Below are 23,160 nucleotides of genomic sequence, written 5' to 3' on the forward strand. Positions count from 1 at the left end.
CTCTAATTCCACCTTTTGAGGCTGAGGCAGAAGGACAGAATGTTTCTAAGTTTTTTTAAAAAAAGAGCAAAGTTATAGCTCTGTAGTAGTGTTTTGCTAGAATGTTCTCAGTTTAATTCCTATTACTAATAAAATATCCATATTCCATTTAGTATTAGTAATTGCTCCTGAAGCAATTTAAACATGTCGGGAGAAATGGGCCACATAAATATAGCCAATACTTAATTTTTATGGGGCAGAAATTGCATGAAATACTGAAGACAAAGCTATTCTTCATGTATCTCAGTTACTGAGTATCTACTATGAGTCAGATGCTAGAGAATAAAAAAGTACCTGGAAACTGTCCCAAATTCAGCTTGTACAGGGGAGGAGAACACATATGTCAAGGGTGAGACAACTACCTAAACAAACATACAGCACTAAATTATTATAAGTATGGTATTGCTTATATGTGTAGAAGGTTCATGGGGGACATATCCAGGAATTCAGGGAGGGAGGGAGGAAGGAAGAGAGGGTAATGGCAGGACTTTAGATACTTGAGCTGAGTCCTTAAAGAGGATTAGATGTTCACCTGGGCAACCTTGGGGGAAGGGCTCTTAATATAAAGATCAGCTGGAGCAAAGACAGAACCGTCGACAGCCTGGTTTGGTAAGCCTGAAATACAGAGGTTTCTACAAGGCTACAATAAAGATTGGACTTGACTAACATGCATAAAAGACCCTCAAGGGGGTCAGGAAATCAGCTCATATGATCACTTTTGCCACGTGATGAGAAACTGGTTTACACAGGATTGAGAAAACACTACACTAGATAATGATGTCACCACATAAAAATCAAAGGAGACTGCACAGTTAGAAAACTAAACTCTCTTCAGGAAAATATTAAAGAACTGTATTCAAAGCCACCTGAGAAGTTTACTCATTTAGAAAGAGCCATTCAGGAGTCTTTGATAAAGAGAACTTTAAGTAACAGATGGCATTTCCCAAGTCAGGTTGAAAGGTCTCTCAAGTTCAAGATAATCAAATTTTAATTAAGTCAACTTATTTAAAAGGTGTGTCACAGGGGTGGAGCTTAAAATTACCACATATGTACATATAAACAAGTAACTCTTCATGAAGCTGAGGCTAAAAAACGCCACTTGGAATTCCACCTCCCAAGTAGATGGTAAAAAGGCATTCTACCAGAGCCAATTAACAAAAGAGTGGGGAAGATCATATACGAAAGCACAAAAAGGGAGGGAGGGGGGACAAGCTACCCAAAACCCATAATCCTGTTGGCAGTCTGATGAGAAAATCACACAACTCAGACATAAAGGCAGGAAAATCATGTCATCCTCAAGTCCTCAGACACCGAAAGGGATAAGATCACATACTCTTGATTCCTGAACTCAAGGACAGAAGACCGTCCTCAACCCGTGCCCAAGGGGATGCCAAGAAGGACCCTTTTCCATTTGGGAACCGGGCAGCAGACACCCTCGAGGCCAGCCCCGAGGGGTCAACGCCCCCTCCCCCCCTCCCGGTCCCCCGAGTCTAGGCCGTGGAGGCCAAGGGCAGAGGGCCTGAGTCGCCTCCTCTCGCACGCCGACACACACCCTCCCTACCTGATATGGCGGCGGCGGCTCCTGATCTGGCTCCGTCCCCTCGCCAAAGCTAGCCCGGTCGGACTGAGACTCGTGAAGCAGGGAGATGTCATCCGAAGTCGGGGATTTGAGGCAGTTCCCCATCTTCCGGGGCTGGGGTGTATGCTTGAGATCTGGGGGAGGAAGAAAGCTGTGACCCGGTCTCTCGCACGCTCGGCGGTCAGCTCGCTCGGCGCCGCGGGGTCCAAGGCGGCAGGCCCGGGGCTCAGGCGGCGGCTCCCCCGCGCCCCGGCGCCACCGAGGGGCCGCTCATGCCAGCCCCCGGGGCAGGGGGCGCGAGGCTAGGCCGCGGGCTGCGCCGGGGTCGCCTCTGGAACCTGAGGGGGGCGGGGGCGGGGAGACGGAGCGCTTCCCCACCCCGCCCCCCGCGGGGCGGCGGCGGCCACGGGCTGCTGGGCCTAATCCAGGTCAGGAGCGGGGGGCGCGGCCGTCGCGGCTGCCTCGGCTGCTGCCTCAGCTGCTGTTGCCCCTGCCGACGCTGGAGCCGCGGCCCGGGGCCTCATCCTACTCCGCCTCGGCGCGGCGGCGGTGGCCAGAACGAGGCTGGCCAGGCCTACGTCATGCCGCCGTGCGTGCTCCGGCCCCGCCCCAGGCGCCGCGGTCCGGCCCCAAGCCCGGCTGGGCTGCGTGGCTCCGCTCTAAAGGTCCAGGCTTGGTGATTGTTTGTCCGTCTCGCAGCCGTCTGCCTCCGGCGGCCCCTACACATCACGGCTGCAGCCGGCTTGCGACCTGAGGCCCTTACCTGCGCGGTGTCCTCAGACTCTTCTCGCTGTCTGCCGGGTGATGTCTGTAAGCACGAATCTGAATGGACCAGGCAGATAGCTGAGGTGTTTAAATAGCTTCCTTCTCCTTTATCCTCTCAGAATAAAGTCCAAACTCACAATGAGCACGCCCTACCCTCCCAACCTCCCAACCAAGAGATTATCGGATTATCCATTTCTTCCCAATTCAAGCCACGCCACCCATCATCTCTCAAACTAACATTTGCAGTTGATTCTCAGTCTCCTTGTATTCACCATTGTCCCTACCTTACCCTTTGAATGGTTGAGACATATATATAATATATCTCAATATATAATATATATATTTATATTTACATATGGTTGCCTTTGAAACCTCCAATGGATTCCCAATACTACCCACAGAATAATCTTAAGAAATCTCTTAGCTGGGCAGTAGTCGCGCACACCTTTAATCCCGGTACTTGGGAGGCAGAGACAGGTGGATTTCTGAGTTTGAGGCCAGCCTGGTCTACAGAGTGAGTTCCAGGACAGCCAGGGCTACACAGAGAAACCCTGTCTCATTAAAAACAAACAAACAAAAAAAAACAAAAAACAAACAAACAAACAAGAAACTCTTATCTCTCTGGATGGTGGCACTTGCCTTTAATCCCCAACATGCCTTCAATCTTTAATCCCAGGCAGAGGGAAGTGGATCTTTTTGAGTTCTAGGACAGCCAGGGCTACACAGAGAAATCCTGTCTTGAAAAAAGGGGAGGGGGGACCCTATTCCTGACCTCTTACCTCCTAATGGGCTAATCATTATTCCCATAAGTCTTTCGTGGATTCAATTCCATTTCCCTTGACCCAGTCTGGGTTAGTCACCTGCTCAGAGTTCCCAGTCCCTGTGCCTTTCTGTCAGGTTGATCAAGCTGAATTCTCTGTCCCTTCCCTGTTTAAGGCCTGGCATGTTGCCTAACGTAGAATCTTTTCTAGGTTGAGTGAACAAATGCTCAAACAGCATATGCAAAGGGAAGAAAAAGAAGAGAGTGTTCTCCACAGTCATTTCTTTAATCAAGAAGGCAAGAAGTTGACTTTGATCCCCATTTTTATTCACCATTTACTGATTTATTATTATTGCCAGGCCCTGTGCCAAAGCAACTGATTTATAAAATCTGACTTTTTCCTGAAAGAGCCTGGGCTCATCTGCAACAACAAACAGAGTCTTAGAGGCCCCCTCCCCTGATTTTGTAGGAAACTCTGATGATCTCATTTGGGTGAGGGTCAGAAGGGATTTTGAGAGATACTACTGTGTTTAATGGGTAAATCCCAAACATTGTCCCTGTAAACCCAAATTCTACAAAATCACTATCAAGTGAGCTCAAACTCTATGTTAAAAGCAGAGGGGGTCTTAACTAGGCATGCCTTTAATCTCAGCACTCTGGAAGCAAAAAGCAGACAGATCTCTGTGAGTTCCAGGCTAGTCTGGTCTGCAATATAAGTTCCAGAACAGCCAAGGTTACCCAAAGAAACCCTGTCATGAAAACCAAAAAAAAGAAAGAACAAAAAGAGAGAGAGAGAGAAAGAGAGAGAGAAAGGGAGAAAGAGAGAGAGAGAAGGGTGTCGTTGAGTGCCTGTAATTCAAGCACTTAGAGCCAAGACAGAAAGATATCTAGTTCAAGGCTAGTCAGTACTACTTAATGAGCAAACAAACAAACAAAAAATTCTGCCTCAAAAAAAATCTATATTCAATCAAACAAAAACTTTTTTTTTTTTTTTTTTTAAGACAGGATCTCACTACATAGCTCTGGCTGTCCTGGAACTCCCTATGTAGACCAGGCTAGCCTCAAACTCAGATCTGCCTGTCTATTTCTAAAATGCTAGGACTAAAGGTGTGTGCCACCACACCCTTTCTCTAATCAATGCATTTCAAAACAGAACCTTGAGCTGGGCAGGGTGATATAAACTGTTTGTTATTCCAGAATTTGGGAGGTAGAAGCAGGAAGATTAGGAGTTTGGAATTATCCTCTGATGTAGAGTGAATTCCAGGCCAGCCTGGACTACATGAGAACCCTTTCTCAATATCTCCTCAGTTCCATTAAGAAAGAAGCCCAGGAGAGCCTGGAATTCCACATTATGCCTTTTTAACCTCCTAATGCTGGGATTACAGAGGTGAACTCCCATGTCCAGCACTCTGTCTTTATTCTTTCTTTGTTTCGGTTTTTTGAGACAGGTTCTCTGAGTTGCTCTGGCTGTCCTAGAACTCACTCTGTAGACCAGGCTGTTCTTGAACTCATAGAGGTCCACCTGCCTCTGCCTCCTGAATGCTGGGATTAAAGTGCACCACCACTACCTGGGCTTTTTTGTTTTATATTTTTCTTACCTTGTTCCTATAAGTTCATATACATTTCATATATATCATAAATGATATCTAAAGATATACTCACTTCTTCATAAAGGTACACTTTTAGACCCATGTGCCTGGTAAGAGAACTGTGGTGTGTTTCTTTGAGCCCACTGCCACTTCAATTAGAGAACAATACTAAAACATTAGTCACTCTCATTTGGCAGAAATTCTAGACAGGCATTAGTTACTTTGTAAATTACCACAGAGAGAATTATTTTGGAACAGCACCTACAGAAAAATGAGAAAGAGACAACAGAAGCCAAGTACAGTGGTGCACACCTAAATCCTGATATTCAGGTCTGGCATGAGTTCAAGGCAAGCCTGAGCTACATAAAGCTACCCAATCTCAGAAAGGGAGGGGGGAGGGAGAGAGAGAGGGAGCGAGGGAGGGAGGGAAGGAGGCTTGGGAGATGACTGCTTGGGTAAAAATGCTAACTACAGGAGCCTGACAACATGGGTTCTGGTTCTGGAATCCGGGTAAAAGCCAGATGCAGTGTTTGGAATTTATAATCCCAGTAGTCCTACTGTGAGATGAGAGGCAGAGACAGGACAGCCTCAAGAAAGCTGGTGGGCTAGCTAGCTGGGGTATGCACACAGCTGCGGGACATGGAGGAACCTGCCTCAATGAAATGGAAAGCAAGAATGGACTCCTGAAACTCGTCATCTGACTTCAGCAAATGCACTGTGGTATGCACAGACAGCACTCACATGCCATACCCCACCACACACACACACACACACACACACACACACACACACACACACACACACAAGAAAAGGAGGATGGAGAGGATGGATGGGAAGGGAAGGGAAAGGGAAGAAACAACAGGAAACACAAAAATGAAAAAATGAAAAATGGAGTTGGAAGGCTAGTGTAGTAGTCATGTCTACAATCCCAGAACTCAGGAGACAGAACTGCTATCAATTTAACATGTTGAGAAGTCGGCTACACAGATTGACCCTGTATTAGAACCACTACCATCACTGAGACAGAAGACTTTTAGAAAAAGGTAGGTTGGGGCTGGGGAGGTGGGTCAGAGCTTGGTAAGTGCATGTACTGCTCTTGCAGAGGACTGGAGGTCAGATCCTATATGCCCAAGTCAGGCAGCTCACAACTGCCTGCTATTCTAGCTCCAGGGGATTCAACAACTTCTTCTGGCCTCTGTGGACACTCAGACACATGTACATACCCTAACACAATTAAAAATAAGCCTTTTTTAAAAAAAAGGTAAGTGGTTATTGATCTTGGTAATCCGCGATGATCCCATAAGAACACAATGGGTTGAAAATTCCTATCACCTTCATGATGTCACAGCCATTGTAAGGTCATAGCACAACACATAAAGGCTGCATTTGTCATAACTCCAGTGTAAACACAGCTACTGTGCCACTAGCCCTCTAGTATAGTGCAGGGCTACGCACAGTACATGGTACTTCAAAACAGCTGTTATAGGTAGATCTATACACTTATCTTTTTTATCATCATTTTAGAAAATACTGCTGGCAGTGGTGACTAACACCTTTTGTCACCTCTTAGGAGGCAGAGGCAGGCAGATGCCTGAGGCCAGCCTGGTCTACAGAGTGAGTTCCAGAACATCCAGGACTACACAGAGAAGCCCTGTCTCGAAAAAAAAAAAAAAAAAAAAAAAAAAAAGAAACGAGAACAAAATAAATTTAAAAAAAAAAAAAAGAAGAGGAAAGAAGAAGGAAGGAAAGAAAGAAAGAAAAGAAGAAAATACTTCTACTCATAAAGGAAGTTTAGCTGGCTTGTTCAGTGTTAGATTACTACTCTAAAGCCTATCTTGTACCTGCCTTAAAATGCTAAACTACCAATGTGTAATAGCCTCCAGTTAGGGTGGGACAATAGGTTAGCTCCCTATTAGTGGCTTATACCCCTTCTTCACTGATCTGCTAACCTCAGAGATTCTGACTCCACTAAACTCAGGGAACACTACCATCTAAAGTTGGTAAACCCAAAGAATTTCCTTTGTTTTATACATAGGTTTTGGTTGAATCTCCTATCCCAGTGGCTTCCACTTCCAGCAGTTAGCTTAAAGGACTGGCCTCTATCTATCTCAGAGCACATCTCTACCACATCTGAAGTCTTTATTATTCAAAACAGGTAGGCTGGCAAGATGTTTCAGCTGGTAAGGCATGTGCCACCAAGACTGACCCCCAGAGCTCACATGGTGGAAGAAAACTAATTGCCAGTTGTCCTCTGACCTCCACATCAACCACAGTATGGGGACACACACACACACACACACACACACATACCAGGCCTCCATCCTGTGCCACACCCACACCAGCTACAGCCCCATACAGCTCATGCTTACCATCTCTTAGTTATACACACACACACACACACACACACACACACACACACACACACACCTGGCCTCTGTCCTGTGCCACACCAGCTGTAGCCCCATATAGCTCATGCTTACCACATCTCTCAATTTCATAATATCCTCTCATTCTTGACTTAGTCTGTTGTTTGGGTCCATAATGACCCCTAGGCACACAAAACCAATCCCAAATGTTGCCAACCAGCATGTGACTGAGCTAGAAATAAGTCTAAACTGATTAAGAAGCTGGGCATGCACAAGTGATCCACACACATTTACTCCTTGCTATTGGGAAAGCTGAGTCAGAAGTACTGCTCAGACTCAGGAAATCCTGGCCAGCTAGGACTCACAGCAAGGCTTCCACTTAAAAATGACTAAGGACTGCAAGGGTGGAAAAACCAATGACAACTACTGCTCACCAATCAAGTCTGTCCTGTTCTGCCACAGCTGCCAGCACAGCTGTGATCCTGGAGGAACAACCACTGAAGACAATGAGACTTAACAAACATTAACCAAGTAGAAAAATAAAAAATTAAAGGCTGTATATTAGCTATGGAAAAATCTTGTTTCTTTGCAGAACAAAGGGTTAAACATAGGGTCTTATGCATATTGGGCAAGCACTCTACCATTGGGCTACATCCCTAAATTATTTGTTTGTTTGCTTATTTATTTATTTATTTGGTTTTTCCAAAGAGGGTTTCTCTATGTAGCCCTTGCTATCCTGGATCTCATTCTGTAGAGCAGGCTGACCTCAAGCTTAGACATCTATCTGCCTCTGCCTACCAAGAGCTAGGATCAAAGGTGTATGCCACTGCCACACCCAGCATATCCCTAGACTTTTAAAATTATGTTTATTTTGTCAAGGTGGTGGTGGCAAACACCTTTAATCCCAGCATTCATGATTCACAGGCAGGCAGAACTCTTGTTTAAGGCCATCTACAGAGTGAGTTCCAGGATACCCCGGGCTACACAGTGAGACCCTGTCTTGAATATAAACAAACAAAGTACAGGCTCCTGGAATAGCAAGCAGTAGCTTCAGCCATTTGGCTAAGTGTTTTCTGAGAAGCACTAAGAAGCTGTGTTCCAGAGATAGCCAAGGGCATGCTGTAGAAACAAAGTTCTGGTGGTCAGAATGTTGAGACAGAATGACCAGACCATTCTGACTAAGCTAACTAAAGCCAAAACAAAAATAACTGGTGGTCGCAATGACATGAAGGTTTACGAAAACAAGATTAGCAATTCTCGAAAGAACCTCCCCAACCCCTCCCTGTGGTGAATTTCGAAAAAGACCACAAACTTCACCCTGACCTTGCTGATGACAATCCCCCCTATCGCCTAGTTACTCAGCCCCTTCCCAAAGATTTTTCAAGGCCAGGTGCAGAGCTGGATAGGGAAGTTGACTGACTAAGCCAAGAACAACCCCCTGAGCAAGCCAACCAATGCCTGATGGATGAGATCCTTTGTCCTGTGTTCCACCAACCAGAGTAAGCCTTGTTGTAGAAATCTGCCCTCTGTAAAGTATAAAAGATGTGTGCTGTCTGACTTAGGAGTTGACCCCCCACCCCCTCACCTCCCTGTGAGGGTGGGCAACCCATGTACGTGGATCAATAAACCTCATGTTATTGCAACGATCTATTGTCAATCTGTGTTCTCTGGGTTGAGCCTAGATTACTGCACCCAGTGGTCATTTTCTCCCACTGGAACCTGGGAGGAAAGCTTTGCCTAGCTCACATGGGGAAGCTGCTTTGCCAGTTTCCCGTGGGCCGAAAGGCCTTGGTATCCTTGGCATCACAGTGCCATGTCAACATTCCATACACTGACTCAGGGACTCCTCTTCTGCCTAACACGATCAAAGCAAGAAGCCTGCCCCGCTAAAAGAAAACCTTAGCTTGGCTTCGATATTGAACTCACAGCTATCTCTGGGTAGTTGAGAAGATTCATCAATCATTATTTTTGCTAGGAAAGTAGGTCAGTGACAAATCACTTGCCCAGCATGCACAAGGTCCCAAGTTCCATCCCTAGTACTGCCAAGAAAGGGGAGGAAGATGGGAGACAACAGAGAATGGCAGAGTCGTTCAAATTGGACAAGGCCATGGCAACTACAGTCCCCCACCTCAGGAAGCTGAGGAGAGGGGAATCACTGGAGCTCAGAAGTTGGAAACACGCCTTGAAAAACAGGTGCCAGGTGTGGGGCATGGGAGGCGTCAAGGTCATTCCCAGCTATAGAGTGAAGTTTGGGGAAGCTCCACAGGAGCTGACTGAGGAAGAAAATCAAAATGTTCAGTGTGGGGAAGTGTTCCCATTCTGGAAGCAGATAGTAGTCAGCGCTGAATCTTAGGGCTATTAAGTATGGGATGGCAGCCTTGCTCAGGAGCCATGTTACAGCTACAATTTGAAAGTTTTGTGATCTGATTAGAGAAAACCCCAGGCTCTCCAAGCATATCAATAAGTACAAAATGCCCGTGTGCCTCAGGAGCCACAAGAAATCTTGACCCAGTCCTGAGATGCCCTCCTGAATTGCTATGCTAGTGAGGAGGAGGATTGTTGTTAGTAACACACCTTTCAAGAGCTTGTTTGTTAGTCAGGCCTGTTGGAGCAGTCCTGTGATCCTAGCTATGCATCAGCTGAGGCAGGGGGAATCACAAATTAAAGCCCTGCCTGTACTATGTGAGTTCAAGGGTAGCCTGGCCAAAGAATTGAAAACCTGTCTCAAATAAGTCAATCTGTGGTAATCCACTTCCAGGTCAGTTCCCTGTGGCTTTTTCTAGCTTATCTACCTCAGTAAACTCTGCTTCCCTGACTTAAAATAAAACAAAAATGCCAGGCATTGGTGGTGCACACCTTTAATCCTAGCACTTGGGAGGCAGAGGCAGGTGGATTTCTGAGTTCAAGGCCAGCCTGGTCTACAGAGTGAGTTCCAGGACAGCCAGGGCTACACAGAGAAACTCTGTTTTGAAAAAAAGCAAAAAACCAAACCAAAACAAAAACAAACAAACAACAACAACAACAATGAAAACCAAGCCTGTTATAATGTTATACACCTTGGGAAGTGGAGACAGGACCAAAAGGAATCATTCTCAGCTACACAGCATGGGCTACACAAGATCCTGCCTAAACCATAGAGCTGGAAATATAGCTCAGTGTTTGGTTAGCATGTATAAGACCTTGGGTTCAAATCACACACACACACACACACACACATACACACACACTTTTTGCTTATTTTTGAGAATGTTCTAATAAATTCTCTTATGAATGATGTTTGTACCAGTACCAAACAGCCTTTTCTCCATCCAACTTACCTCTTTGATCTGAGGAGTTATGGTAGCTTTAAAAAAGGCCTGTGGCTCAAGAAGGACCTTTGCCCAGGCTATTGCTGCAATGGAGGAGGATGCTGAGAAGGCACTGATGCAATTCTGAAAACATTGTGACATCTATGACTGTATCAGGAACTTGTTTGTGGTTGGGGTGATGTCAGCAAGGTATGAATGTGTGGCATCTGGAATAAGACACTCAAAAGGTTCATCTGGGAGTACAGAAGATTCACCAAAGGTGAGGAGGTAGCAATATCAGTAATGCTGGGCTGCTGCTGCTGGCCAACAGTTTCACCTGGGTGTGGATGAGGATGACGCTGAGATCCCAGGAGAGGTTTCTTAGCAACTGGCCCAGGAGTTGAACAGAACAGGAACACGGCTGCAGATAGGAAAGAGAAAAGTAAATGGCAGGAGAAGACAAATGAATCTCAAGAAAATTCAGAGAAGAGTTGAGAGGAAGCCTGGCAAACTTTAGTGATCTCCTCAGAACCACTTAGAAAAGACTGTGGATGTAGCTTGGTAGGATGCTTGCCTGGTGTGCTTAAGGTTCTATCTCCAGTACAGCACCACCAACAAAGAAATGTAGACCCCCCATACCGAAAGATTTTCTCTCTTATTTTTGGGATTGTGATTTCAACATTTCTCTCTTTCCTTTCCTCTCTTCAAACCTTCCTTATATTCCCTCCTTGTTCTCTTCCTCATTCATGGTCACTATTTTCATTAATTGTTGTTACATGCATATATGTATATACACATATATTTCTAAATATAACCTGCTCAGTCCGTATATGTTACTCCTGTGTATGTTTTCAGGGCTGACCACTTGGTACTGGATAACCAGTTGGTATGCTCTTCTCTGGGGAAGACTATTTCTCTCACTCTCAGCATTCCTTAGTTGCCTGTAGTTCTTTGGGTAGGGTTGAGGCCTCATGTCCCACACCACCCCACTTTGGCATGTTCATTGTTGTCCTGGTTCAGCTTATGTTTAGGCAGTCTTGTTGGTGAGACTTTATTGGTGTAGCTTCTTCTGACATCCCTAGGAGAAACGGACTCACAGCAAATTCTCTGATCCTCCGGCTCTTTCCAACCACTCTTCTACAGTGTTCCTGGGCTTTAGGTGTAAGAGTGTATCCAATGGCACTGGGCCCCACAACTCTACAATTTAACTGGGCAAGGGCTCTGACTTGTTCACTGCTGTGTCCTCACAACTGTGTTTTCAGCTTCGATAATAGTATCTACAAGTGTTTGAACTATAGACATTGTTTTAAAATACATATGATGGAACATGAGAATAACTTAGGATGTGTTTATTTATTTCAAATTTTATTATATTTTATGTGTATGGGTATTTTGCCTGCATGTATATCTGTGCACCACATCTGTGCCTTGTGCCCATAGAAGCCAGAATAGGGGATTGGATCCTCTGGAACTGGAGTTACAGACTATTGTGAACTGTCAACTAGGTCTAGGTAATTAAACCTGGGCCCTCTGAAAGAGTAGCCCATTAACCTCTAAGCCATCTCTCCAGCCCAAGGATGTATTAATCCAAAGAATTAAGAAAAGGAAATAGGGCTGGGCAGTGGTGGCACACACCTTTAATCCCAGCACTTGGGAGGCAGAGGCAGGCAGATTTCTGAGTTCGAGGCCAGCCTAGTTAGTCTACAGAGTGAGTTCTAGGACAGCCAGGGCTACACAGAGAAACTGGTCTCCAAAAAAAACACAACAAAAGAAAGAAAGAGAGAGAGAGAGAGAGAGAGAGAGAGAGAGAGAGAGAGGAAGGAAGGAAGGAAGGAAGAAAGAAAGAAAGAAAAGGAAATGGTATGTGTTCTTTCACTCACTGAAACATTAAGAAAAGGAAACACATATGCCACAGAGACTGGGATTTAAGAACTTACAGATAGTAAATAAATAAAATAATTAATTATTTATAAAATAATTAATTAATTATATTAATTATCACTAAAATAATGGAGATAAATTAAAGTGGTTTATTTGCTAGAGAGCAGAATTGTTAGGGATGTGACCCCCTTCCCCAAGGATTATGGTATCAAATGAGTTGTGCAGTGACAAAACAATTAAAAAGCATAATGAAGGTATGGGCAGAATATTATGTTTGTTTGTCAAACTTGTCATTGTATCCCCTTGTAAGGCTCTGTATTCTAAGATAGGAAGCAACAGTCCTTGAAGCTTTCAGAGAAATAAGCTCAAGATGCAGAATGACTTGCTTAATGTTGAATAGTAAGTAACGAAACACATTAGAAAGGCAGGATGTGGGGAGAAGAAATGGAAAATTGCCTTTCTGGCTGTCCACAGGCTCTGTTCTGCATTTATTAATGGAGCAGTAATGACAAGGCCCAGCCAGCACATTGAGCTGCACAGTTTATATGTTGTAAAGGTGCCTGGCTGGGGCAATAAGAGGCAACTGAAATTCAGAAGTTACTCTCAAAGTTCCTGAAATTGCCCAGAGGGCAGAATCTTCCCATGTGGTACACACTGTTCTAGTTTCCACAAAGGCACTGCAGAATACAGCAGCGGTCTTACTGTGGGTAATGAGGCAAGCCACTCATCAGTGTGTTGGGGTCCAATGCAAAGGGAATAACCCCTTAGTTGCCACAGAAGTCTTTACTCCAGCAATACTACAGTCAGATTCAACATGTTGTCTTAACAGAACCATACAAAAAGATATGACTGATATTTACCATACACAGCCCATTTTCTAGTCTTGCTCGTATTGTTGAAAGATAATACTTTTGGTATTGGGGCACACACAAGACAGTCCGTGAGCTGTCTTTCTTTAATCCTACTATCATGACTAAGTGAAGGGAGGACATGCTTTTCTCTGATCTCCACAATTGGACTGTAACATACAACCAATACATACAACACACACACAACACACACCAGATACATGTAATAAATTTTCTTCAGAACAGGGAGCATAGAGAGGAAGTTTTAGAATTAACAACAGTTTTGGTCTTGGGTTGGGACCTGCGCATTTGTGAGGGAGAAGCAGGAAGATAAGGGATTCACATCATCCTGGGTTATGTAAGGAGTTTAAGGTTAGACAAGGCTTTAAGAGAACCCAAATTCAGTATGTTTAAAACACACCAGGCTCTCCCCACCTCTTTGATCATGCTTGGAAAGTTCTCCTAAACTAGGGGGTTATCTTTCTTTCTGTTTGTTTTTGTTTTTTCAAGTGAGGGTTTCTCTGTACACTAGGCTAGCCTTGAACTCAGAGATGCATCTGTCTCTGCCTCCTTAGTTCTGGGATTAAAGGCGTGGGCCACCACTGCCCAGGCTTCTCTTCTTCTTTTAAAACTCCATGTTTGAGCTTGTGAGATGGCTCACCAGTCAAAACATCCTTGCTGTCTTGATCCCCAAGTTCTATACTATATCCCCAAGTTCTTGGTACTGTGGGACACACCATGACATACATCAGCTTCCATGGCAAGATATTTTTTCAATTTTTTAATTTTCGTTTGGGAGGGAGGCTAGAAGGGCAGAAGGTAGATATGGAGGGATGAGAGATGAGTGAGATTGGGGAGCATGATATGAAATTTACAAAATCAATAAAAAGTTAAAAATAAAAATGAGAGAGAGAAAGAGAGAGAGAGAAGCTAGGTTATGATGGTACCTTTAATTCTAGCGCTCAGGAGCTCTGGAGGCAGAGGCAGATTTATCTGATCTCTGAGTTTGAGGCCAGCTTGATCTGCAAAGCGAGTTCCAGGACAGTTAGGACTACACAGAGAAACCTTATCTTGAAAACTAGAGAGGGAGAGAGAGAGAGAGGGAGAGAAAAAGTGAGAGAGAGAGAGAGAGAGAGAGAGAGAGAGAGAGAGAGAGAGAGGAAAAGGCTGGGGGCTGGAGAGATAGTTCATCAGTTGAGTGTTTTGCGTCATAGTTTGGTTCCCAGCAACCGTCTGTGACTCCAGTTTCAGGAGCTCTAATAGCCTCTTCTGACCTCTGAGGGGACCAGGCGCCCATATGATGCACACACACACACACACACACACACACACACACACACCCCACAAAATATACACAGAAATAAAAATATGTCTCTTTAAAAGAAAACTGCTGAAAAAGATAAAATTAGGGAGGAAGGGGAAGGGAGAGATAATACAATTATAATCTCAAAAAATAAAATAAATAGTTTTTTAAAAGATAAAACTCAATTCTCTGGAAAGCTCACTCTGATATTTCTTTTGGACAGATATTTCCCTTTTTAAAAAAGATTTATTTATTTTATGTACATGAGTGTTCTGGCATGTACATCTGCATGCCAGAAGAGGGCATCGGATCATATTACAAATGGTTGTGAGCCACCATGTGGTTGCTGAGGCCTGAATTCAGGACCTCTGAAAGAGCATAGTGCTCTTAATCACTGAGCCATCTCTCCACCTCCTGGACAGATATTTTCTCTGTCATTTGTGCTCCCTCATTTGGAAAGGTCTACTGACCTTTCTAGATCATTCACTTTCAACTAGTCATTCCCCTTGAATCTGATCAGACTCTGTGTCATTAACTAACAAAATATGGGAGAAGCTGGGTAAGGTGACACACGTCTTTGATCCCAGCATGTGGGAAGCAGAGGCAGGAGGATCTCTGTGAATTGGACAAGTGTCCAGGCCAGTCAGGTCTTCAAAGATCATGGTGATCCTCTTGCCTCAGCCTCCTGGCTTCTTCTTGGATTACAGTCCTGTCTTAAAGTGTTTTGGGTTCTTTAGTGAGAGCTGAAAGACCTGGGGGTTATTGGTGGGGGTTTACCAAGGAGCTGGTGTGGGAAGCTGGAAGGATTTGAGTACATTGAAGCACCAAAAGAAACTGTGGGTCTCTTGCTGAGTTTTCCAATATGGCTTGTGCTTTATCTTTTTTGTTTTGTTTTGTTTTGTTTTTGTGTGTGTGTTTTTGCTTTTGTTTCGGTCAGGGTTTCTCTGTGTAGCCTTGGCTATCCTGGAACTCAGTCTGTAGACCAGGCTTGCCTTGGGCTTTGAACTCATACATCCACCTGCCACTGCCTCTCAAGCTTTTTGTAGCTGTCTATTAAAACAACAGCTTACACAGTGAGACGGAATAAAACACAACCAAAGCAACCAGACAAAAGAAGACCTGAGGTCATAGAGTTACTAAAGGCAAAGCTGCGTAACACCTGTACTGGGGAGGCTGAGGCAGGAGAATCACTATAAGTTTGAAGCTGTCTTGGCTATAAGACCCAGTCTCAAAACAAGTAAAAGCATTGTCTTGTAGATCATTTCAAAACCATTTACAGTTGGATGGTGGTGGGCATGGCTTTAATCCTGGCACTAGGAGGCAGAGGTAGGTGGATTTCTGTGAGCCTGGTCTACAAAGCAAGTTCCAGGACAGCCAGGGGTGCACAAAGCCTGTCTCAAAAAAAGAAAAGAAAAGAAAAGAAGAGAAAAGAAAAGGAAAAGAATAAACAAATAGAACATTTCTAAGAAAAAGAATTTAAGGGTTTTATGTGCCTCAGAGACCCTCTCTGCTAAGCAACTGGGTGTCTCATGGATGTGTCTCCACATTAGCTTCACAGGGGCCCACACTCAGGCTGTGAAAGAGACCTGAGGGTGGGCATATGCTTTTTTAACTAATGGAGTTGAGTATATTGATATGCACAAAACTCCACAGTTGAAAACAAAACAAAATAAAAACAAACCATTAGCTCTCTCTGAAACCCACAGAGACGTGACAAACAGAGAGGTGTCTGGAGTCCCACATATTATGGCCAAAACAGACCCAGGACAGTACTCGGTGACAAAAATTGGCTGTTTCTTAAGGAAAATGGCAAACACCTCAGAGAGCAGAATCAGGTCACAAAGGCTTATTCTTAGAGAAAAGAACCAGCAAGCATGTCTGGCCAGATTTCAGAATGTCTTGTTTTGTTGTTCAATTTTTTTTGTTTCCAATTTTTTCAGTGCTCAGAACTAAAACCAAGACCTTGTGCCTTCTGGGCCAGCTCTACCTCTAAGCTAAATCCAAAACTCCTTATTTTTTTTTTTTAATAAAAAAAAATTAAGTTAAAAAAAAGTCCTTCTCTCCCTCTTTCCCTCTTTCCCTCTTTCCCTCTTTCCCTCTTTCCCTCTCTCCCCCTCTTCCTCTTCTCTCTCTCTCTCTCTCTCTCTCTCTCTCTCTCTCTTTCTCTCTCTCTCTCTCTCTCCCTCTCTCCCTCTCTCCCTCTCTCCCTCCCTCTCTTTCTCTCTCCTCCCTGCCCCCACTGTGTGTGTGTTCTAAGGATAATCTGCAGGAGTTGGTTCTGATTCCACCCTGTGTGCTCAGGTCTTGGCAGCTGAGCCATATTGGCTGTCTAAATTTGTTTTTGTTTGTTTGTTTGTTTTGTTTTGTTTTGTTTTTCGAGACAGGGTTTCTCTGTGTAGCCTTGGCTGTCCTGGAACTCACTCTGTAGACCAGGCTGGCCTTGAACTCAGAAATCCACCTGCCTCTGCCTCCCAAGAGCTGGGATTAAAGGCATTCGTCACTACCGCCCGCCTAATTCATTTTTGAAGCAGGATCTCATCATAGAATCCACTAGGCAGATCACACTGCCTTTGAACCTTCTGCTTCACTCTCTCTAGTACTGGGGTTATAGGTATGAGCCACCATTTTAGCTCTAGATTAAGGAAATTCTTAATTTATATGTGAATGTGTGTGTATGCTACATGTTTGCAGGTATCCACAGAGCCAGAAGAGGACATAGGTCAGATCCCATGAAGCTGGAGTTACAGCAGTTGTTGTAAGGGATTGGTATGGCTCAGGACCCCAAAACCAAGTTCTGAGCACAAAGGACATTTATTTGCCCCAAAAGGGCAAAGGGAATTGAATAAGAGACAAAGACAGAAGAGCAAGGAGGAGGGAAAAGGGGAAGGGAGCAAGAAAGAAGGGGAAGGGGACAAGGACCACCTCTGGATAGAGAGGAGACAGATGTGGCACATATGAAAATGGTGGTTTATTAAAGTAAAAGAGGAGACCCCATGTTAGGATCAGGTGTTTAATTTTAACTGGGCGTGCTAATTAGGTGAGCCAAAGGGGGCTTTTGACTGCTGGACTTCAGTGCCTTGGTAGCTGGACCTTGGTAGTCAGCCTCAGGAGGAAGAAGTGGCCAAATAAGGGAATAGACCTTGGTAGCTAGCTTTAGGAATGTGATGTAATGGTTTATAGCAAGGCAGAAGGAATGGAGGAGAAGGGCAAGGCTGGCCAGAGCCATGTTTGTCGTGCTAGGGCTGGCTAGAGCCCCTTCAGTTGTGAGCCGCCTCACATAGGTGTTAGAAGAGCAGCAAGTGCTCTTCACCACTGAACCTTCTCCCAGACCCCCATTAACATTTGTTTTTTCTACCACTGTGCTCTTGAACATCGGTGTTTACTATTTTTATCTTACCTGTATCCCAGAATTGTAGTTTAGTGTGTAAAGGGAGGTGACGTCTCTTTAGTTCACAGTGTTCTAGCCCCAAGGGACAATCCTCACCAAGTACTGTGTTGGGAGCTGGGTCTGGAGCCTATGCCACGTGAGGACCTTGATCCTGGGACTCAGCTATAACTGAGCGGCTGGGGTTTGCAGAGTGAACTTAGCATATGAAAGGAATAGAAATAATGTGATAATGTGTGGGTAGAGGGAGGAAGTGGGTCACACGTGAAAGACAGCTATACATTGGGCAAGCTGGAACCATGTCTCTGTTTTTCTGTTTTCCTTCTTCCTTCCTTCCTTTCTCTTTCTTTCCTTCTTTCCTTCTTCCTCTTTCTTTCTTTCCTTCCTTCCTTCCTTCCTTCCTTCCTTCCTTCCTTCTTTCTTTCTTTCTTTCTTTCTTTCTTTCTCTCTTATTTTGGTTTTTCAAGATAGGGTTTCTCTGGGACTGGTGAGATGACTCAGCAGGTAAGAGAACTGATTGCTCTCCCAAAGGTCCTGAGTTCGGATCCCAGCAACCACATGGTGGCTCACAACCACCCATAATGAGATCTGACGCCCTCTTCTGGTGTGCCTGAAGACAGCTACAGTGAATTACGCAGGAGCTAGCAGGGCGGCAGAGGTCCTGAGTTCAATTCCCAGCAGCCACACATTTAATGGCTCACGGCCATCTGTACAGCTACAGTGTACTCATACACATAAAATAAATAAAATAAATCTTAAAAAAAAAAGGATAGGGTTTCTCTGTGTAGTTCTGGAGCTCATTCTGTAGACCAGGCTGGCCTTGAACTCATAGCAATCCACCTGCCTCTGCTGTGATTAAAGGCATGTACCACCACAGTTAGCTTTTTTTTTCTTTTTTGACAATCTTGTGTAACCCAGGTTGGACTCTAAATTGCTATGTAGCTGAGGCTAGCTTTGAACTGTAGGTCTTGCCACTGTCTCCCAAGTGGTGATGCAAGGCACAGGCCGCCACATAAAGCTTGTCTCCTCCTGAGTCCTGGAGGTGATGAGTATTTGATTGACATTCCAAGCTCAAGAAATCCAGAGACTTCAACCTCTACTTCCTGGGAGCCCTGAAACACCATTGAGCTGTGCTGTAGACCCCATTAAAAACTATATAGAGGAGGAAGGGACACCAAATAACGCCTGCTACCTCTACCCTGGTTCCAGGCAAGGAAATACCGAGACATGAATGTCACGGAGTGACTTCAGATGACATCTTGATTATTTTGGAAGGAATAGCATATTGACTATATGGTGAGAAAGCAATGGGCTGCTGGTGTCTGTAATAAGAGCACTCCGTGTGTCCCCAGTTGAATCAGGAGCAGAAAGGACTCACCTAGCTCAATTCCCGACCTACAGATTGGGGGAAACAATGACATTGTTTTTTTTTTTTTTAAAGATTTATTTTATGTATGTGAGTACACTACAACTGTCTTCAGACACACCAGAAGAGGGAATCAGATCCCATTACAGAAGGTTGTGGAAGACCATAGGCATGGGGTGTTAGAATAACAGAGACCCTTGAATGCTAGCCAGCAGTCTGGACTTGATCCAGGTGGCTGTAGGGAGCCATTGAAGTAATGTGATTAGGTGTCTTTCCTGAAGAGAAGTCACTGGGGAATGGAAGAGGTCCAAGGCAGATGAGGTAGTTAGAACTGGGCCACAGTGGTTTGACAGGGGGGCTTGAACTAGAATAGTGACAGCAGTGCAGGAACGTGACGCAAGGACTAGAATTCTGGAATTTTGGTTTCTTCAAAAAAAAAGAAAAGAAAAAACAGAAATATTATAAGAATATGTTTTCATTTTAATTCTAGGTATGGGATACAGGGCTGCTTCAGATTGTCCATAGCAGCTATGATTTGGCATGTGCTCTAGCAGGGATGTGATTTTGCCACCTACAGATAGTTTCATATATGTGTGTATGAATATATGTATATATTCATATATGCACACACATATACACATACCTACCTACCTATATACTTACATATATACATACATACATACATACATACATATGCTAGGACCCCAGAGGCAGGGTGGGTTGTTGGGTTTGTTAAATAGTCATGCACAAAGAAGAAACAAGAAGAAATTAGATATCCTGATGAGAAAGATCAAACTTGCACCTTTCCCCAAGGAACTTGATGCTCCTCCTCAGCAGAAAGTAGTCTAACAATAATGTTGGCCCCTTTCTGACCCCTGACTTTATTCAGGGATCTCTTTTCCTTTCCTCTCTATTCTTTCTTATGTCTTATCTAGGGTTAAGGGGTTGAAAAAGGGTGGAAGAAAGAAAAACCCACTGATTAGCAAAAGACGAGCTACAAAGGACCCCAAGACTCATGCTTATTTTCTTAGCCAACATCTATTTTTCTATTGTGCATTTTTCAGAGAGTATTGCTATACGTATCCCAGGTTGGCCTTGAACTTTTGATCTTCTTGCCTTAGTTTCCTTAACTTTGGGCTTACAGGTGTCAACTAAAGTCTTTATAAAGAAGCAGCACTGTACAATGAACAACCTCTGAAGGCTGAGCAACTGATTGAAGCTCAATGATTGTGGGCAGGTTGGAACATTACAGGTCTAGAGCCCAATTACAACCCACTTGGCCTCTTTAATAGCAATACATTAAGTAATGAATTCACAGTAAGCTCTGTGTCTGAGCTTGCATCTTCTATGGATGAAAAACTTTTTGGGGTGTATTCAAGGACCACCATCTTCTACCAACCCATAAGCAAGGAATATCATTGGCTAGCAACTGAGCTCTATAGCAGAAGTTTCCCGGCTTGCTTTTAACCTACCTCCCTGATCCTTCCACTAATGTATTTGAAATATTTTGATCTATGACTTTGGTCTATTACTACAAAAACTTCATGAGAATATTACATTAAAACATGGAATTTACTGGGCAGTGGTGGTGCACGCCTTTAATCCCAGCACTTGGGAGGCAGAGACAGGTGGATTTCTGAGTTCGAGGCCAGCCTGGTCTACAGAGTGAGTTCCAGGACAGCCAGGGCTACACAGAGAAACCCTGTCTCGAAAAAACCAAAAAAATCCAAAAAACCAACCCCCCCAAAAAACATGGAATTTGATATCATCTAAATTTGTGTTTCTATGACCAGGTCATAGTCACTCATATTTTGCTCCAGAAAAACATCAGTAACAACACAAACGCCCTCTAATCCCCTCTGAGATGAGAGCTGTGTTGTTTTGTTGTTGTTGCTGTTTATTTTTCTTTATAAATCATCACAGGAATTCATCACCCAAACATGCAGGACATAAGAATTTCAAAGATAAAACATCACCTGTGTTTTTGTTTGTTTGTTTGTTTGTTTGTTGTTTTGGTTTTTCAAGACAGGGTTTCTCTGTGTAGCCCTGGCTGTCCTGGAACTCACTCTGTAGACCAGGCTGGCCTCGAACTCAGAAATTCGCCTGCCTCTGCCTCCCAAGTGCTGGGATTAAAGGCATGGGCCACCACTGCCTGGTAAATATTGCCTGTTTTGCTCCAAGAGGTTAGGATAAAGGATCTTTATTTTTTTAACCCTCTCCCTTTGAGACAAGAACTTAAACTGTAGTCCAAGCTAATCTGGAGCTGTTAGCCCAGGATGGCCTTGAACTATCTATAGTCGTCTCAGCTCTCAGCCTCCTGAGTTCTGTGATCACAGGCCTGGCTCATTAGCTGGGAAGTCAGAAGTCCTGCCAACAACTACATGTTCTGATAGAGTGCCCTGGCTTGCTTTTCTACAGCTGTTATAAAACACCACGACCAAAAGTGACTTGGGGAAGAAAGGTTTTCTTTGGCTTATAGTTTAGTAAGGCAGGAACTCAAGCAGGGCAGGATCCTGAACAGTAGGGGAGAGCACAGAGGCTTGTTCAGCTTGCTTGTTCATACCTTAACCCAGGATCACCTGCTCAGGAGTAGTACTGCCCTCCCACATCATCCATTAACCAAGAAAGTGCCTTACAGACTTGCCTATAGGCACCATGATGGATGCATTTCCTCTGCTGAAAGTCTTCTCCCTAGATAACTTTAGCTTGTGTCAAGTTGACAACAACAACAACAACAACAACAAACTAACCAGGATACAGAGAAAAATCAGATATGCTAAGGCCAGTAAAGGAAATGCACATCAATAATTTTAATGCTTTTGGATTTTTATGGCCTTTATATTTGTCACAGGGGGACATCTATACTTAATTCCACTATTTCCACATCAAAGCTAGACTCCAGCTGTGTTTAAAAATTCCTTCTAGATTTATTTATGTATATGAGTCTTTTGCTTGCATATACCATATGCATGTATGGTGCCCACAGAGGTCAGAAGAGACACCAGATCCTCTGGAACTGGAGTCCCGAGTGGTTGTGAACCACCATATTGGTGTTGGTGATTGGAACTAGATCCTCTGCAAGAGCGACTGATGCTCTTAACCACCAAAGCCATCCAACTCTTCAGACCCCTCCCAGTTCCAGTTGAAAGATGGATGCTTTTTAAAGTGTTCGAAGTTCAGGGGTGTTGATACCAACCTACTCTGGAGACTGAGGCAGGAAGATCACTGGAGTACAGGACGTCTAAGCCAGCTAAGGGCCACATGGCAAGACCTTGTCTCTGAAAATAGATTTTTAAAAGAAGTCCATGGAAGGCCAGACCCACATAGATCAAAGGACAAGACAGTTTGTCAGGCGTCGAGCAGACCTGGTGGTGCTGCTGCAGCTTCAGAGTGCCATTCCTTTACTTACCACTGTAACTTTATAACTTCAGTCACAGTATGTCCGGAGGCATGCTGTCCATCGCTTTTTTTTCCATGACTGTAAACAAAGCAAGATTAGGAATGGGATAACTCCTATATGAATCTATAGACGTCCTAAATAAAAGCTCCATGTGTTAAAATTAATTCTTTAAATATAAGTGTAACCAGTTTATTAATCTAGCAGCAGTATTTCTTTACCTTATGCTAGTCCCCAATAACCACAACAGAGAAACCAAGATTCATTTCATGCTGCATTTGAATACTGGACAGTTAAATGATTTATAATAACAACTCCTATGCTAATCTGGCTCCCTCCCAGCCCTGTTTCATGATACTTGCATATTATTATTGATCTGGCTTTTTGGGCTTCCTCCTCTGGTTAAAGGAAGCTATGCTCTACTCTCTCTTTTGTCCAGCCATTGGGTGATCAGCATTTATTGACAAGGCAGAAAAAAAATAGTAAGAATGTTTACATAAACTTGAGATTCTTTTTTTGTTGTTTTGTTTTGTTTTTTTCGAAACAGGGTTTCTCTGTATAGCCCTGGCTGTCCTGGAACTCACTCTGTAGACCA

General features: G+C 44.1%; 1 protein-coding gene and 1 long non-coding RNA gene across 3 annotated transcripts in view; one reads left to right on the forward strand and one right to left on the reverse strand.

Moving 5' to 3' along the window:
* Positions 1-2,185, reverse strand: part of Rnf11 (ring finger protein 11) — a 30,919-nt gene extending 28,734 nt beyond the window's left edge. For both annotated transcript variants that reach the window (XR_004120984.1, XM_031378180.1), the window contains exon 1: positions 1,601-2,185. Coding sequence is in view for 1 of the 2 variants with exons in the window: in XM_031378180.1 (XP_031234040.1) it covers positions 1,601-1,723 (123 nt within the window). In the remaining variant the exon portion in view is untranslated. The remainder of the gene's footprint in view (positions 1-1,600) is intronic.
* An 8,390-nt stretch (positions 2,186-10,575) lies between these two features.
* Positions 10,576-23,160, forward strand: part of LOC116096404 — a 64,137-nt gene continuing 51,552 nt past the window's right edge. The window contains exon 1 of the long non-coding RNA XR_004120987.1: positions 10,576-10,665. This is a non-coding gene — a long non-coding RNA (uncharacterized LOC116096404). The remainder of the gene's footprint in view (positions 10,666-23,160) is intronic.

The sequence above is a fragment of the Mastomys coucha genome, unplaced genomic scaffold (assembly GCF_008632895.1).
Source record: "Mastomys coucha isolate ucsf_1 unplaced genomic scaffold, UCSF_Mcou_1 pScaffold18, whole genome shotgun sequence".
Lineage (NCBI taxonomy): Eukaryota > Metazoa > Chordata > Mammalia > Rodentia > Muridae > Mastomys > Mastomys coucha.